This window comes from Plutella xylostella, chromosome 5 (assembly GCF_932276165.1).
Source record: "Plutella xylostella chromosome 5, ilPluXylo3.1, whole genome shotgun sequence".
Taxonomy (NCBI): domain Eukaryota; kingdom Metazoa; phylum Arthropoda; class Insecta; order Lepidoptera; family Plutellidae; genus Plutella; species Plutella xylostella.
In genome coordinates this window covers 11,452,860-11,467,912 of record NC_063985.1, presented here as the reverse complement: position 1 = coordinate 11,467,912, position 15,053 = coordinate 11,452,860, and the positions used below count along the sequence as shown (strand labels likewise).

At 37.6% G+C, this 15,053-nt stretch overlaps 2 protein-coding genes across 2 annotated transcripts; one reads left to right on the top strand and one right to left on the bottom strand.

Moving 5' to 3' along the window:
* The first annotated feature begins 1,588 nt into the window (after positions 1–1,588).
* LOC119692417 lies at positions 1,589–2,977 on the top strand. The gene is made up of 3 exons (XM_048633498.1): positions 1,589–1,903; positions 2,312–2,413; positions 2,779–2,977. The coding sequence occupies exons 1-3, from the start codon at positions 1,706–1,708 to the stop codon at positions 2,923–2,925; spliced, it is 447 nt and encodes a 148-aa protein (XP_048489455.1). The 5' UTR covers positions 1,589–1,705; the 3' UTR covers positions 2,926–2,977.
* A 4,442-nt stretch (positions 2,978–7,419) lies between these two features.
* LOC125491461 lies at positions 7,420–9,920 on the bottom strand. The gene is made up of 2 exons (XM_048633497.1): positions 9,189–9,920; positions 7,420–8,219 (listed from the first exon to the last, which is right to left on the bottom strand). Exons 1-2 carry the CDS (start codon positions 9,821–9,823, stop codon positions 7,895–7,897), a joined length of 960 nt encoding a protein of 319 aa, XP_048489454.1. The 5' UTR covers positions 9,824–9,920; the 3' UTR covers positions 7,420–7,894.
* Between the last annotated feature and the right edge of the window lie 5,133 nt (positions 9,921–15,053).

Genomic DNA, 15,053 nt, shown 5'->3' with positions numbered 1-15,053 from the left:
TCATCTTAGCAAAATATTAAATAGACGCACCCTGTATATCGTGTATCACGCCCTTGCAGATACAATGTTTAGTTATGGTTTGAGTTGCTATGGCCTCACGTTTAAAACATATTTAGATAAAATTAAACAACTACAAATAAGATTAATAAAATATTTAGCTGATAAGAAAACAAAAGATAGTTGTGATGGAGACTATGACAAACTGTTCGCCTCATGCCGAATACTCCCAGTTCATTGTAAGGTTAAGTATCTGATTGCTATTGAAACATATTACTCCGATGACCATAAGACCCTGGTAAATCACCGCTATGTTACAAGATCAGCCAATAATAGAAAATTTATACAGCCAAAGGCAAATAATTACTACGGACAAAGGACAAGAAGATACTTAACCCCTAAAATATGTAATAATATCCCCCTATTGCGATCTACCGACAAATTTTGTAAAACTACATTAAAACTTAAATTAAAAAATATTTTTTTTAAATTCTGAAACTTAATATCTAAATTATACCATAAAATTCCTTCATAGTATATATCAACTGTACCATTAGTTTAACTATTTATTAATTAAATTTAATATAATAAGTGTCAGTACTTAGTTTTTAGATTAGAACTAAGAGCGTCTGCCAACAAACTGTTACGCAGTTTGGCAGAAAAAAAAAATTGTATTAGCCTAAGTTTTTATTATAAATAAATGTCTTTAAAAAAAAAAAAAAAAAAAAAAGCAGTCTCACATTTTATTTTCACTATAAACAAGAAAAGAAGTAGGTACATACCTTCAAGATTAATTGGAATAATTGCGCTCGGGTGTGATCGACACGGAGCGTCTGCGTCGATGTCGCCGTTAATTTATTTTTCTTTCAAGTTTTCGCAACTTCCTGCTCAATTCTCGATAATCACTGCACTCACTATCACCACGATTACGTTTTGGCATATTGTTATGCTTGGAATTTAAAGTTTTGGACAGCAACGTGCGGAACAGCGGAGCACTAAAACGCGAATGGCGATGGACAGCAGCCGAGAGTAGGAGTAAGTTTGACTCCTACCCACAAATATTTTTATTTTGTTTTATTTTTTTAGTATGGGAATTTTACCTAAAATATAGTGCAGAATAGCGAAGTCCTAGGCGAAACTACATATGTCTATGCTAATCTCGAGAACGAAGCTCGAATGTAATCAGAACTAATTTTATTTCTGTTCGCCGTGGACAAATTTTCCATACAACAAATGTCGTTTGATATATTATATCCACTTTCATTTACTATCGACCCTATATTTTGATTTATCTATACTTATGAATGTATTAAATTTTGCCTATTTCTGGTTTAAAATTATAACAATAGGTAATAGCAGAAATGCATTGTCGTTTAAACCAGATATAGGCAAAATTTAATCGATGGCATCACTGGATTCCATGACAGCGACGTCGCCACCGGAACAGATAAGATTGTGGCAGAGTTGTGGCACTATAATATCACTCTGCTCTATTCTATACATTAAACTACAAAATTAATCTGTATTGAATTTAACGTCATTTAAAAAAACACGGAACATGCACGGCATGTCGGCAGTTCGGCACGTATACCAAACTTTCGGATAACCTTTATAAATAAAGCACCTACCAACCTAACTACCAAAGTATAAAAAACCTTATTAGTACCATACCATACCTAACCGATAAGTAAAATACACAGCAATACCCATGAACCGCAGCATAACTATTCGTGCCACGCAGGCGCTTCGCCACCGTATCGCTCTTCCATCATGCCGTCATTTTCGCGCTGACTTCACCACTGGACCCAACTCCTCGTCTAGCTCAGGCCCTGGCTGTAGCACTGACCCTGGATGTGGTAGCTCCAGTGACGGCTCTGGATCTAAAACGAAAGCCTCGGAATACGATGTAAGTAGGTCCAGTATAAAATTGCAGGGATGCTGATCCCTTGATGATGAAAGATAACTCTTCGCTGTTTTGCTCACGAGTTTTGTTTTGACTCAGAAAGCATCCATTGTAATTTCCATTAAAATTTTAGCTAAACTTGTGATTTTAAAATGTAACATGTGCGCAAAAATAATTTGTTTTGTAAAATAATATTGTAATTTTCCTTAAGCATTATGTGATTTTTGTGCAAATAAATAAACATTTTATTATTATTATTATTATTATTATTATTATATAAACATACCTGTGTAGGTACTTACTGTAAACTTACAACCTTAAATAAAACTGAATTGGTCAGCACCACATTCGACTATCACCTTAGACTGAAAAGTGAAAACTCTACCATTTTTTTCTTAATATTTGTTACAGAAGCGCAAATTCCAGCAAGAGTCATCAAAAAACGACATTGAACCTCCATTCGATGTGCCGAGCGGCGTGCCCAGCGGAGTGTTCCGGTGTACTGAGAACGAAGTTGGTTTCACCTCATTATTAACTTTATTAGACAGGTACACGAAAGGATCCTATAACTACAAAATATAGGTACTTAGGTAGTTGATGCATCAGTCGGGGAGGTTTCTAATAGCCCCAACGCACCCCGCGACGCAACAGTCAGCGCCTAACAACTAGCTGACTTATTCTTTCACCACGGTTTCAAACTATACTCCAGCTCATCATATTTTGCATAAACACGTATAGTGACTTGCACCAAACATTTAAACGAAATTAAATCTATTAATAAAATTTACTGAGCAGGACAACAATATATTTAATTGCGTTTAAATATTTGGTGCGAGGCACCCTTAGTTCTTTACAATAAATTAACATAACAATTCCAGTGCCTCGGCCCATGCGCGGGCGCACACAAATGTGGCGACTACAAGAACCCCGAGTACTTCTCGTACCACAGCACGAGCTTCGCGGACCTGAACCTGGCGCTGCAGCGGCACCGCCTGCCCGTGCCCGACGCACGGAGGAAGCGATAGGTACGCACTGACCTATCTGACCTATCCGGGGACGGGTTACCTGCTTGACTTATTTGACCCGGTTCGAAATTATTGTGGCGGGATGTGTAGGACTTACTTGTAATGATTGGAGCTGAATAAACTTATTTATCAAATTAATTTACTAAATTGCAAAAGAATCCCAACCCAACGTATTTTGCGCTAACATTACTTAACGGCGTTAAGATTCAAATAATATAAGGAGGTAGATCCAATAAATTAGTTATTAATCTCTCGAGCCACTCCTCTCCTCAACAAACTGTCATACCAAATCAAACTTTGAATCAAAATCAAAAAAATCAAAAATATTTATTTAAACACCACAGAATTTAGAAAAGTTAGTAGGTACAAACAAATAATTTTAGGAAATTAAATAAAAGGGTGAGAGGTTATAAATTATCGAAATTCGGTGGCTTCCACACTAGGCTCAGCCTGTGTCGTGGATGCCAGTGTACATGGTTACAAATAAAATGATTCACTAGGTGGTTAGGTAGGTGGTACTTATAGAACTTTTAAATCTAAATTATGTTATGAGCTTAATAGGTATGCGTTAAGGTAGGTATTTAAATTAATAAAACTAATTAGGTACTAATCTTAGGAACATTTTTGGTAAACATAAGTAGCTAGCAAGACAAAATAAAAACAAAAATTAACATAAATTTAACCATTTTTGGTTATCAAAAACAAAGGAACTTAAGTAGGTACATTCTTATTTTATAAAACTTATTTATTTAAAACATATTTATTCAAAACTTATTGACCGGCTAACAGAATATGTATAAAATATACTATGTAGATATATAAATAGTTAAGTATAGATATCAATGATAGTAATAAATAAATAGTAATAAACATAGGTACTTATATAACCATAAAATACAATAATAATAATAATAATAAGTGTCTGTAAGTATAATTATTATTTATTTATAATTAATTATGTACTTAGAAGTATAGTAATATAGTGCAGGAAATCAATCAATTGGGCAGCAATGTTTAGTTTATTATTAAATTATTTTCTTATTAATAGTATATCTTCAGTTTCAAAATAATCAAGATGGTGAAGCCATTTCAAAACTACTTTTTGAGTGGCTTTAGTAGTTAGCTCTTTAATGTTACATGATTTAGCGAGTTTGTTGTAGATATGAGGATGGAGGAACGGTGGAAATCTTTGGGCAAATGTGGTATTGGCAGGCACTGTGTCTATTCTAAATATTCTTTGTTTTAGTAGCTGGCTGTAATTAGTGGAGTTAAGTGTCTTACGGTGCTGAAGAAGGACGACTCTAATTATGAATAATTTTCTAATACTCAGAAGGTTGTATTCTTTATATAAGGTAGCGGTTGGATATCTTCTAGGTTTTTTGTACATTACTTTTATGATAGATCTCTGAGCTCTTTCTAGGGTAATCATATAGCTTTTACAGGAACCACCCCAGCAAGATATGCAATAGCTGAGGACCGATTCACACAAAGCTACATATACCAATCGGATTGTATCTTTGTTTGCACCATTTCGCAGAAGTTTCATAATATTTATGAGTTTTCTGGCCCTAGTGGATAATGCATCAATATGTTTGTTAAAGTTAAGCTTTTCGTCCAAGATTACGCCGAGGTATTTAATTGCGTCTACTCGATGGATGCTATCACAAAGGCAGGAGTCAGAGAGACGATTGCATGTGTGTATTTTTAACGGAATTGTTATTTTAGGCTGTGTGGCAGTCGTCTTGTGGAAACAGATGTACTTAGTTTTCGTTGTATTCAAGGTCAGTAAATTTCTCGATAGATACTTTGCTACGCTGGAAAGGCCTTCAACAGCATTTGATTCCGCAGAACTCCAAGAGTTTCCAGAAAATAAGATCGCCGTATCATCGGCATAGCAAACTACTTCGGCATTAAGGGTGGATGGAAGAGAAGAGTGTATATCATTTATGTAAAGAAGAAATAGAATTGGACCCAGTATGCTACCTTGCGGGACTCCATATTTTATCGGCATGAGATCACTACAATTGTTTCCTATTTTTACTAGCTGTTGCCTGTTTGTAAGGTAGCTTCTAAACCAGTCTTGAGTTATGCCTCTGACCCCAATGTTTTCGAGTTTTTGTAAGAGAATAGGAACCGACACTGTATCAAATGCTTTCGCTAGATCTAGGAAGGCACCAATGCAGCAGTCGCCTTTGTCAATTTTGGAAGAAATTGAATTAAGAATTGTATGTACAGCATCCTCTGTGCATTTCCCTTGCCTAAACCCGAACTGAGTAGGTGAGAGTATATTGTTATCCTCGAGAAAATTAACAAGCCTTCTACTGACAACCTTTTCTAGAAGTTTGGAGAGAGTGGCAAGTAAGGAGATAGGTCTGTAGTTACAGTGATTATCTTTATCGCCTCCTTTATGAACAGGTGTAACAGATGCAGTTTTCCACACAGATGGAAACACTCCATTCAAAAGACTGAGATTAAATATATGAGTGATGGGTTCTATGATTGTATATATAATATGTTTGAGTAAAAGATTTTGTATTTCGGAATGAGTTGAACTAGTCGTGTCCGCGAAAATCCGTAGGAAAAGCTATTCCATTCACTGAACAAATGCATTGTAAACTTTCATGCAATAGAGAAATTAAACGGACAGTTCGTTCCACAAATTTCGGTACCGTTAAACGTTAATCGATGAACATTTTGACGTTATAATTAGCGGTGTTTAGCCGGTCGGGTCTGTTGTTAATTGTTTTTCGTCGCGGCCGAGCGGGCCCGGCCACCTGACAGCCTGGAATGAGCCAGTAGGGTTAATCTAGCATCACCACCAAAGTGCCATGAAAACGGTAGGTTTAATGGTAGGAGTGGTTATCGCATTGCCCAGAAACTTCGTTTTTCCTTTGCTAGAGTGACCGCTGGTACTAGAAGCACCACGTTTCTCTCATGCATCATTAAACTGTGCCAGTTACACCAGATAGCTTATGCCCGTGAACTTCACTTCCTTTTAACAGGTTTCCTAACGAGATTCCTGGTTAATAAGTTGCCTAGATTATTCTTAAAGGTCCAATTTAAGTAGTTGCCAAAGTTATTTTTGCTGTTTATGTGTGAATATGATGATAAACAAACACACATTCGCATTTTTTGTATTATGAAGGTATGGATATTCGATATCGACAGATTTGCATGCATGCATATGTGCTGTATTATTGATTTAAGAGTGTTATGTAAAATAGAACATGAATTATCGTAACAAACGCATAAATTATGCATCGAAGTTTCTACGGTTGGATGCATAATTTCAGTTGTAAGACCCTAAAGTAAATCACATAATAATAGATTATTCAATAATGCTCCTGATTCATTGATTGTCTAGTTGTCTTACATAATCATATAAAATCCAAACTACTTATCTTTATCATTTTAATAATTGTTGGTGTATTCATTCAACAAGTGACCAACTATAGAATCATAAAATAATATTTATTTGGATAACCTCCAAACGTTGTGATTGAGTAGATCCTTATGGAACAGTAGAGATTAAGTTTAAAACTTTACTTATTTTTGGAAGAAACTCCTTAAGTATCTTGGTGAGAAAATGAGCGTACGAAGCTAGTGGTAGCCAATCTTACCTAAGTACTGGTTGGTGGTACCTAACTATCGATAGATAGCCCAAAGTAGGTGTTACGTAGAAGATACGTGATTTCACTATTACTGTTACCTATGGTTACAGGGTCTAATCATTAGGAACGAATAAATAGTAACACCATATTCCTGTATGCACAATCACGTACCCACGCTCACCACTCTGCACGTATCTGCAGTAGGGCTTCAAGCTGATACATTATCCGACTTTCCGTTAAGACAAAAACACACTTTATAGCCTCGTGCAACTGGCGCGGCGCTCGAAGGCATTTCCCGCAAGAAGTACAATTGCAACTATGGTCGAATGTCGCTTGCACCTCGATAATGACCTGAGCATTCGTTGTTTCTCAGATATCTAGGGAAAATACGACCTTTCCCTTTAATCCGGTCCTGTACGTGTTTGAGAAATCTGTTGTTTGGAGAAAACGGGGTTCTTATCGTGATGCTGATTGCCATCGTTCGGTCGATCATTACCATTGCTTACTACAAGTATAAGTAGATACTTTATTTCTGATGGTTAATACAGGAGATACCTCTAAGTACCTAAAAGGAGAAACTACTTATAGTATCTTGTAAACGTTGTTAGAAATCATATCCATATTGATATTACACGAGTATGTGATGGTAATCTTTGTTTTTACAGCTCGATGTTTATGGTGTAAGTTAGAACTCTAGTTAGGGTCAGCTTAGGGCATGTAGAAAGGAAACTAGCACCAACAGAGGTATCAAGTACGTAGTGAAAGGGCTTTAAACAAGGTGGTGTTAACCAGATAATAATTATGTATACATAATATAATACTATTTGTAGGGGTGTTAAGGTTCACTTTTGAATATCACATTTTAGGATAAAGTAAATACGTGTTGATTGGTACAATTTTATTTGAAGACTGTTAGAATGATGTACACAGGTATGCGAGCGCTACGATCAAACTATAGCTAGGATAATACAACATACCCCCCCACAAGGACTACAAGGCCTTTATAACATATAAACATAAATAATTAACAAAAAGAGATAAGTTCCCAATCTTCTAAACATTATACAATTGCAAACTATCTCAAGAAATGTAAAAACGAAACTAATCTTAACTTGAGTCAAATTACAAACAATGCAGTAATCGTTTCACATTTTGATAGAAAGCTTAATTATTTATAGTAAATTTAGAACAATTAATATTTTGGCTAGAGATTAACATAATATTATTTGAGACAACATTAGTAAACTCATAGCTTAGAAATTTAACAATAGATACTAAATAATGCAACGTAACTTATTATACAAAACTAATAAATGTAAGTAAATGTTCATGCTGATTATCATTTATCAGTTCAATCACTAATTCGTATCAATAGGCAATGCACATAACTTTGAAATCGACCTTTTCACTATGTTTTCACGGCACTTAACACTGTACACACGCGAAATCGAGTCGGGTCCAGGATGCTTGCTGACGACACGTCCCATGCACCATTTTCCTGGAGGAAGGTTGTCTTCTTTCAGAAGTACTATGTCTCCAACCTCGAACTCCTTTATATGTCTCTGCCACTTTGGTCGCTGCTGAAGCCGTGACAGATATTCATGTTGCCAACGTGACCAAAAATCATGAAGTAGTTTTTGACAATGTTGCCAACGAGACAGTCTATGTATATTAACGTCTTTAGACCTGGTTTCTCACGATTCTGTTAGTTACAGTCTCAATAAAGGATTTGCTGACGACGCGTTTAAGGATTATTACCCTTGTTAACTGGATGAGTCCCACGACGAAAATCTAACAGACCATTCATAAATCCAGCATTATGTGTATCATTCACTCATTTCCCTCACACTTCACTCAATATTCTGTCATATTCATTGAAATTTGTTGTCTATGTCTCTGTGATTTCAAACAACCTCAAACAACCAAACTTTTTGGTTTTGAGGTTGCCATGGTTACTATTTCTACCGAGGTTGTTTTTTGACATCCGTCATTGAAAATAATATTATTACGCCATGCCCTTTGAAAAACAATACAGCGAACAAGATGGAGTGTCAGTGCAAAAGAAACTTCTCGGGAAATAACATATCAATTTCTAAGTAAGGTCTTATTTTAAAATATTTTGTTAGAAGATTTTTCACTTAATTAAATAGTTCTCATTAAGTCATTAGGTTTAACTTCTTGAATCTATCTCTGTGGTCTAGTGGTAGAAGCTCAGCTTCATCACCCAGGGATCCCGGGTTCGATTTCCAGGTAGGGCCATCAATTTGTGTTTCTATATCGCGGTTCCAAGTTAGGTTAGGACATTAAATTTAAACTTTTATCTCGGTTTGACATTATATAAAACCCAGACAGTATTTCGCTTCATTTTTTATGTCACACAACATCTAGTTCGTATATTGTTTATCAAAGGCTCTGTTCATTTTTCCATCTTGAATCATGACAGAATGAGTGACAAGTAAACAACCCGTTGCCTGGTTACCGGTCTTAACCAAGTCTTAGCGGAACCCCACAGTAGCAATCAAGTTTATCACCCGATCAAGGGAGTTAACCCCGTGATTTAGCGTGGTGGGACACTCACTAACCTTAACGGTCCAACATGTAACCAAACCGAGGTATTTTTAACCTAACCGAATGGTGTGAAATTAGGCCTTAAGGTCAGGACTAGGTATGGTGACTGGTGCTTCTCCGATTAAGAAATGTCCTGGAGTAAGCGGATCCAAGTTGTCAGTGTCATTGCTATCAATCGGGCTTAGCGGCCGAGAGTTCAGGCATGCTTCTATCTGGCATAGCACTGTTGTCATCTCCTCGAATGTTAGGTTGTAGGTCAGTATTCTCTTCAGGTGACTTTTGACGGATTTAACTCCTGCTTCCCAAAGTCCTCCAAAATTTGGGCTGTATGGAGGTATGAAGTGCCATTGGGTTCCGTCATTTGCCAGTAGATTCTCCATTTGCCCAGGTATCTCGAGGCTAGCTTCTCTAAATGCATTAGCGAGTTCTGTATTTGCGCCGACGAAGTTTTTACCATTATCACTCCACAAATGGCTACATTTACCTCGACGAGCCTGGAATCTACGGTAGGCACCAATAAAGCTGTCAGTAGTTAGATCACCTGCTAGCTCTAAATGGATAGCCTTCGTGGCTAGGCAAACAAATACGGCGATGTACGCCTTTTGTGTCTTCGCTCCTCTTCCTTTCGACATCAATATGTGAAGTGGTCCGGCAAAATCAACTCCACTGTGTAGGAAGGCTCTGGCTTGTGTAACTCGAACCTTTGGCAAATCACCCATAATTTGCTGCTTGTTTGAGGCATTCTGCCTTGCACCTATTAAGCATTTATGAATCTGTGCCTTTACCAAGTTCTTTGCTCTAACAATCCAATATTCTTTTCTTCCTTTCTAACTCAGTTTCAGTTATTTGTGGATTATTGAAAGGAATGTTATCTGTGGCGAGCCATTCTGGCCCGCGAAACCACATTTCATTTGTACTCAGCTGAGGCAATTCTAGTCCTCTTGAAGCAATATCTGCTGGGTTGTCTTTAGTTGATACGTGGAACCATTGATTGCTGCATGTATTGTCCAAGACTTCAATTACACGATTGCTGACAAACACATTCCATCGGTTTGGATCGCCATGTAACCAAGACAATACTACTGAAGAATCTGTCCATGCGTATTGTCGATCTATTGGTATTCTCATTGCTTCTCTCACTTGTCGCAGCAATTTTGCCAGGAGAACTGCTCCACACAGCTCGAGTCTGGAGACTGTGACTGGTTTAACTGGTGTCACTCGTGTTTTTGCAGCTACGATACTTGTGCAAATCTCTCCGTCATCTTTCACTACTCTGCAGTATACGATGGCGGCATATGCAACTTTAGAGGCGTCACAAAAGCCATGGAGTGTGGTGTTTGGTAAGTTTACACTGTCGGTAAGTATCCATCTATTAATCTTTATTTCTTTCAGGTACTCAAAACTTTGTCTTAATTTAATCCATTCTTTTTTCAGGTCATCATTAATTTCATCGTCCCACCCAATTCTTTCTAGCCATAACTTCTGAATAGGCAAGGCGAAAGATTTTGAAATCCTCTTCCGATATGCAGATAACCATCTATTGATTACAACAAAACCTTTATTTCGGTAATAAACTTAAGATTTTGGAAATTTAAAGCCATTTTTATAATCATTTTTAAATACTGCGCGAAAACAGCTCGCCGTGTCATGGCGTCGTGTGTGACGTCACACTTACGTACGTCAAATTTGTTTACAACAGCAAAGTAAACAAACACTGCGTATTTTTTGTGTTATAAATGAATCCTAAAGTTTATAAGTGGTGTGCAGTGCCTCAGTGCAAAATACATCAATAACGACACCCAACAAGGTGTTTGTACATGTCCCATACAAGAAAATAATAAGAGATAAATGGTTAAAGCTTGCACGGCGAAACAAACTTCTTCGGCGAAATAAACTTCTACGAGTTTAAAACGAGTTTGATTGCTACTTAGTCATATTTATATCTAGTGTTAAAGATAACGTAGCTAGTCACGTAGCCCGCAGAGCCGACGACCGCTGGAGTACAAAGGTTCTGGAGTGGAGATGCCGTGTCGGCAAACGGCGTGTCGGTCGCCCCCCAACCCGTTGGTCTGATGATCTGCGGAAGGTAGCGGGAAGCCGCTGGATGCAGATGGCGGGTGACCGTTTGGGGTGGCGATCGTTAGGAGAGGCCTATGTCCAACAGTGGACTACAGAAGGCTGAGAGAGAGAGAGAGAGTTAAAGATAAATACTAATAAAAAAAACTTACAAAGAGGTTTTCACGTTTCTAAATTCGGAAGAGCAAAATTCTTTATTTGTTGCAAGGAACTCGCCCAACATCAATAAATCGATCCTGGGCAAATTTGCACTGTTTGCCTCAACAAAACCTGGTTCCATTGTTAAAGATAGATTCGTGTTATAAAGTCGATAAATCACAAAAACAAATATATATCAATCGTAACGCGCAATCAGTATGTAAGGTAATCAAAACACAGTGTAGCGTACATAAGTATGACGTCATGCGCTGTGATTGGCGTTTCAGTCAAAATGGCCGATTGCAGTATTTTACTCTTTTATTTTATTGAAAATCTTATTAATCTCAATTGTTTAAATAAAACTAAATCAGTTTTTTAAATCCTTTGAATGTGTATTTTCCTCTAAAGTCATTAAATCTTTGATAATGTAATACTGTCGACACGCCTATTAGTATCTTGGCTGGAATTATGGCAGCACCCAACCAACCAAGTGGATCATACAGGCGTGAAATATCGGCGAGAATGCTTCTCTTCGTGACGACTTTGGGCAAGGTAAGTAAGTTTGAGTTGTATTGGAACTGATCTGTGTCATTGTTCCATGAGAGTCCAAGTGTTTTCATCACACAATCTTGTTTGTCAGTGAAGGCGTGAGTTGATCTTGATGAGGGTTGTACTTGTTCTATGAATTCTTGATTGTTAGACGACCATTTTTGCAGAATGAATCCACCTCGTCTTAGCAGCTGTGATATATTGTTACTTAGTTCAATGGCTTCTTCTACTGTATCACTGCCAGACATCAAATCATCTACATAGAAGTCTTCTCGAATAGTTTGTGCAACTTTGGCAGGGAAGTCCTTGGATTCATCATTAGCTACTTGCATCAGTGTTCTAACTGCGAGGTATGGCGCTGAGGCTGTACCGAATGTGACTCGTAAAATACGATATTCATGAAGAGATTCATCCTTGTCTTTACGCCAGAGAATTCTTTGAAAGTTTGCGTTATCTTCAGTTACGAGTATTTCACGATACATCTTTTGCATGTCGGCAACAAATGATACTCTCTTCATTCGCCATCTCATGATAACACTTCTTAAATCTTCTTGCAGTTGTGGTCCTACTAGAAGCTGATCGTTCAGTGATGCATTGTTGGAACCCTTACATGATGCATGAAATACAACTCTCGTCTTTGTGGTTTCTTTATCTTCTCTTACTACTGCATGGTGAGGTAAGTATACTGCCGAGTCATTCTTTTCCTTTTCAGGTACCTCTTCCATATGATTTAATGTTATGTATTCTTCAATCACTTGTGTATAGTCTTCTTTTAACTTAGTATTTTGTTCAAATCTTCTTTCTAGTTGATGAAATCTCTTTTCTGCTATGCTCTTAGTTTCTCCAATATGTGTTAGTGGCTCTTCATGTTTAAATGGCAACTTTACAACATAGCGTCCGTCTTTAGTTCTTGTTTGTGTCTTTGTATATATGTCTTCACATAGTCTTTCTTCAGCAGTGAGATTGCGTTTGTGTGTCATATCTATCTCCCACATGCTTCTTAGCATATTGTCTACATTTACGTTGTGATGCATGACAATGATGGTGTTTTCAGTTGAGCTTTCATCATTTATACTTGCAAATAGTATCCAGCCCAGATCTGTCTCTTGAGCAGTTGGTGTTCCTGGTGGACCTTTGACCAAGTTGTTCTTTACTATCTCTTGATACACTTCAACTCCTAGAAGCATATCAATGTGACCTGGTGTGTGGTAGTTCGGATCAGCCAGGTTGAGTTTCTCTAGATGAGGCCATTGTTTCTTTGTCAAGGATTTGCTAGGTAACTTGCTGGTTAGTTGCGTCGATAGCACGTACGCATTGATCTCTAGGCAAAACTCTTGATTGTGTCTTGATTATATTTGTAGTTGTACTGCGTGACTTATTGTTGTTTGTGTTGAGCCAACTCCTGTGACATTACCATATGATGGAGTTCTCTTAAGCTTCAATATTTGTGTGGCTCTCTCGCTTATAAATGATGCTTGAGATCCTGGATCGATAAGTGCTCTCAGTAATGTTGAATTTCCATTGTTGCTCTTTACAGGAATCAAAGCAGTGGCTAAGAGTACCATTTCTTTCTTCGAGGTGAAGTGTGAAGCAACATAAACGTCATTGTGTGGTTCTTCTATATTTTCTTCTACATTTGTGTGCATTGATGTCATCCCTGTTGATTGTTTTGTGTCTTCATTAACCAGGGAATCATCCTTTCTTTGATGTAGAAGTGTGTGGTGACGTTTTCTACATATTCTACAGCTTGTCTTCTGTTTACAGTTGAATACCGAGTGCCCTGGAGCCAGGCAGTTGTAGCACAGGCGATGTTCTCTCGCGAGTTCACTTCTCCTTTCAGGATTTAACTTGCCAAATTCCTTGCAGTGACATAAATAATGATCTTCTCTACATAATGTGCAAGTTTTATCGGCTGTTGTGACATGAAATGATCGGCTTGACTCTCTGATTGGCTCCCTGTTTGGCTTGCTCGTTGATGTGGCGGCGACAGTAACTTCAAGCGTGCGTATTCTCCTCTCAAGAAAATCAACTAGGTTTTGTAACGTAGGTAGTCCGTCTGAGTACTCGTCACTCACATATTTCTCCCAATCATTGTGTGAATCTTGGTCTAACTTGTGTACTGTTAGGTATATAACCATGTGATCCCAAGAATCAGTCGGAATGTCCATGCCATTCAAGCTGTTTAGGCATTCTTTCGTGTTATCAATGAGAGATTTGAGTTGGCTGGTCGACTGTGTTGTTATTTTTCTATGTGTGAATAACCTCTTCAAAATAGCATTAACAATAAGTCGCTTGTGACTATATCTACCTTTCAGATTTTCCCATGCCGCTTCATAATTTTTCTCAATTACTTGGAAATGTTTTATTGTGTTCCGTGCTTCGCCCATCACACACGACTTCAAATAGTGCAACTTTTGTACTCCACTGAGACTTTTATTTTCGTGAATGAGTGATTTAAATGTATCTTCAAGTGATTGCCACTCTTCAAAGGCACCCGAGAATGTAGGTAGGTTGATGCGCGGCAACTGCACGTCGTGACTCTTAGTCGACCCATCAGCTGATTGTAACGGGGACTGCGACGTCGTAGGTATAACGCTAAATTGTTGCAATTTATCTAACACATCCGATTTCAGGTCCGTGTATAACTCTTCACAATTATCGTAAACACCCTGTGTGAAGTACTGCATCGTAGGCCGTTGTTGTTTAGGCGTGATAGACACTAAACTATTGTGTAGGTTTCTAAACTGCTTCCAATATGATTCCAAGTTTTGAATAAGTGTTTGAAAGTAACCATTCGTTAATCTTGACTTAGGACACTTTTTATAGTTACTTTGTGTTTTGTTTAACTTCTCCGTGATGTCTTCTAACTGCAACAGTAATTGCTCCATCTTTTCCGTAAGTTAGTTATGAGTATAACACCAATTAATAACTTATTACGTTGTGTTACTGTCCACAGTTGAATTGAATAAAGTTCGTAAACAACACTGATAAGAGCCGGCCGCCCGGCGAGTCTTTTGTTCACTATTTTTTTGCACGAATTACTTGAGTTGAGTTGTTGAGGACCACTATGTAGGGGTGTTAAGGTTCACTTTTGAATAGCACATTTTAGGATAAAGTAAATACGTGTTGATTGGTACAATTTTATTTGAAGACTGTTAGAATGATGTACACAGGTATGCGAGCGCT

Coding starts and splice junctions, on each gene's coding strand:
- LOC125491461 (XM_048633497.1), bottom strand. CDS start 9,823: ATGGGTGATTTGCCAAAGGTTCGAGTTACACAAGCCAGAGCCTTCCTA. Junction 8,220..9,188: donor ACCATACCTAGTCCTGACCT/TAAGGCCTAATT, acceptor AGAAACCAGGTC/TAAAGACGTTAATATACATA.
- LOC119692417 (XM_048633498.1), top strand. CDS start 1,706: ATGAACCGCAGCATAACTATTCGTGCCACGCAGGCGCTTCGCCACCGT. Junction 1,904..2,311: donor CGAAAGCCTCGGAATACGAT/GTAAGTAGGTCC, acceptor TATTTGTTACAG/AAGCGCAAATTCCAGCAAGA. Junction 2,414..2,778: donor TCCGGTGTACTGAGAACGAA/GTTGGTTTCACC, acceptor TAACAATTCCAG/TGCCTCGGCCCATGCGCGGG.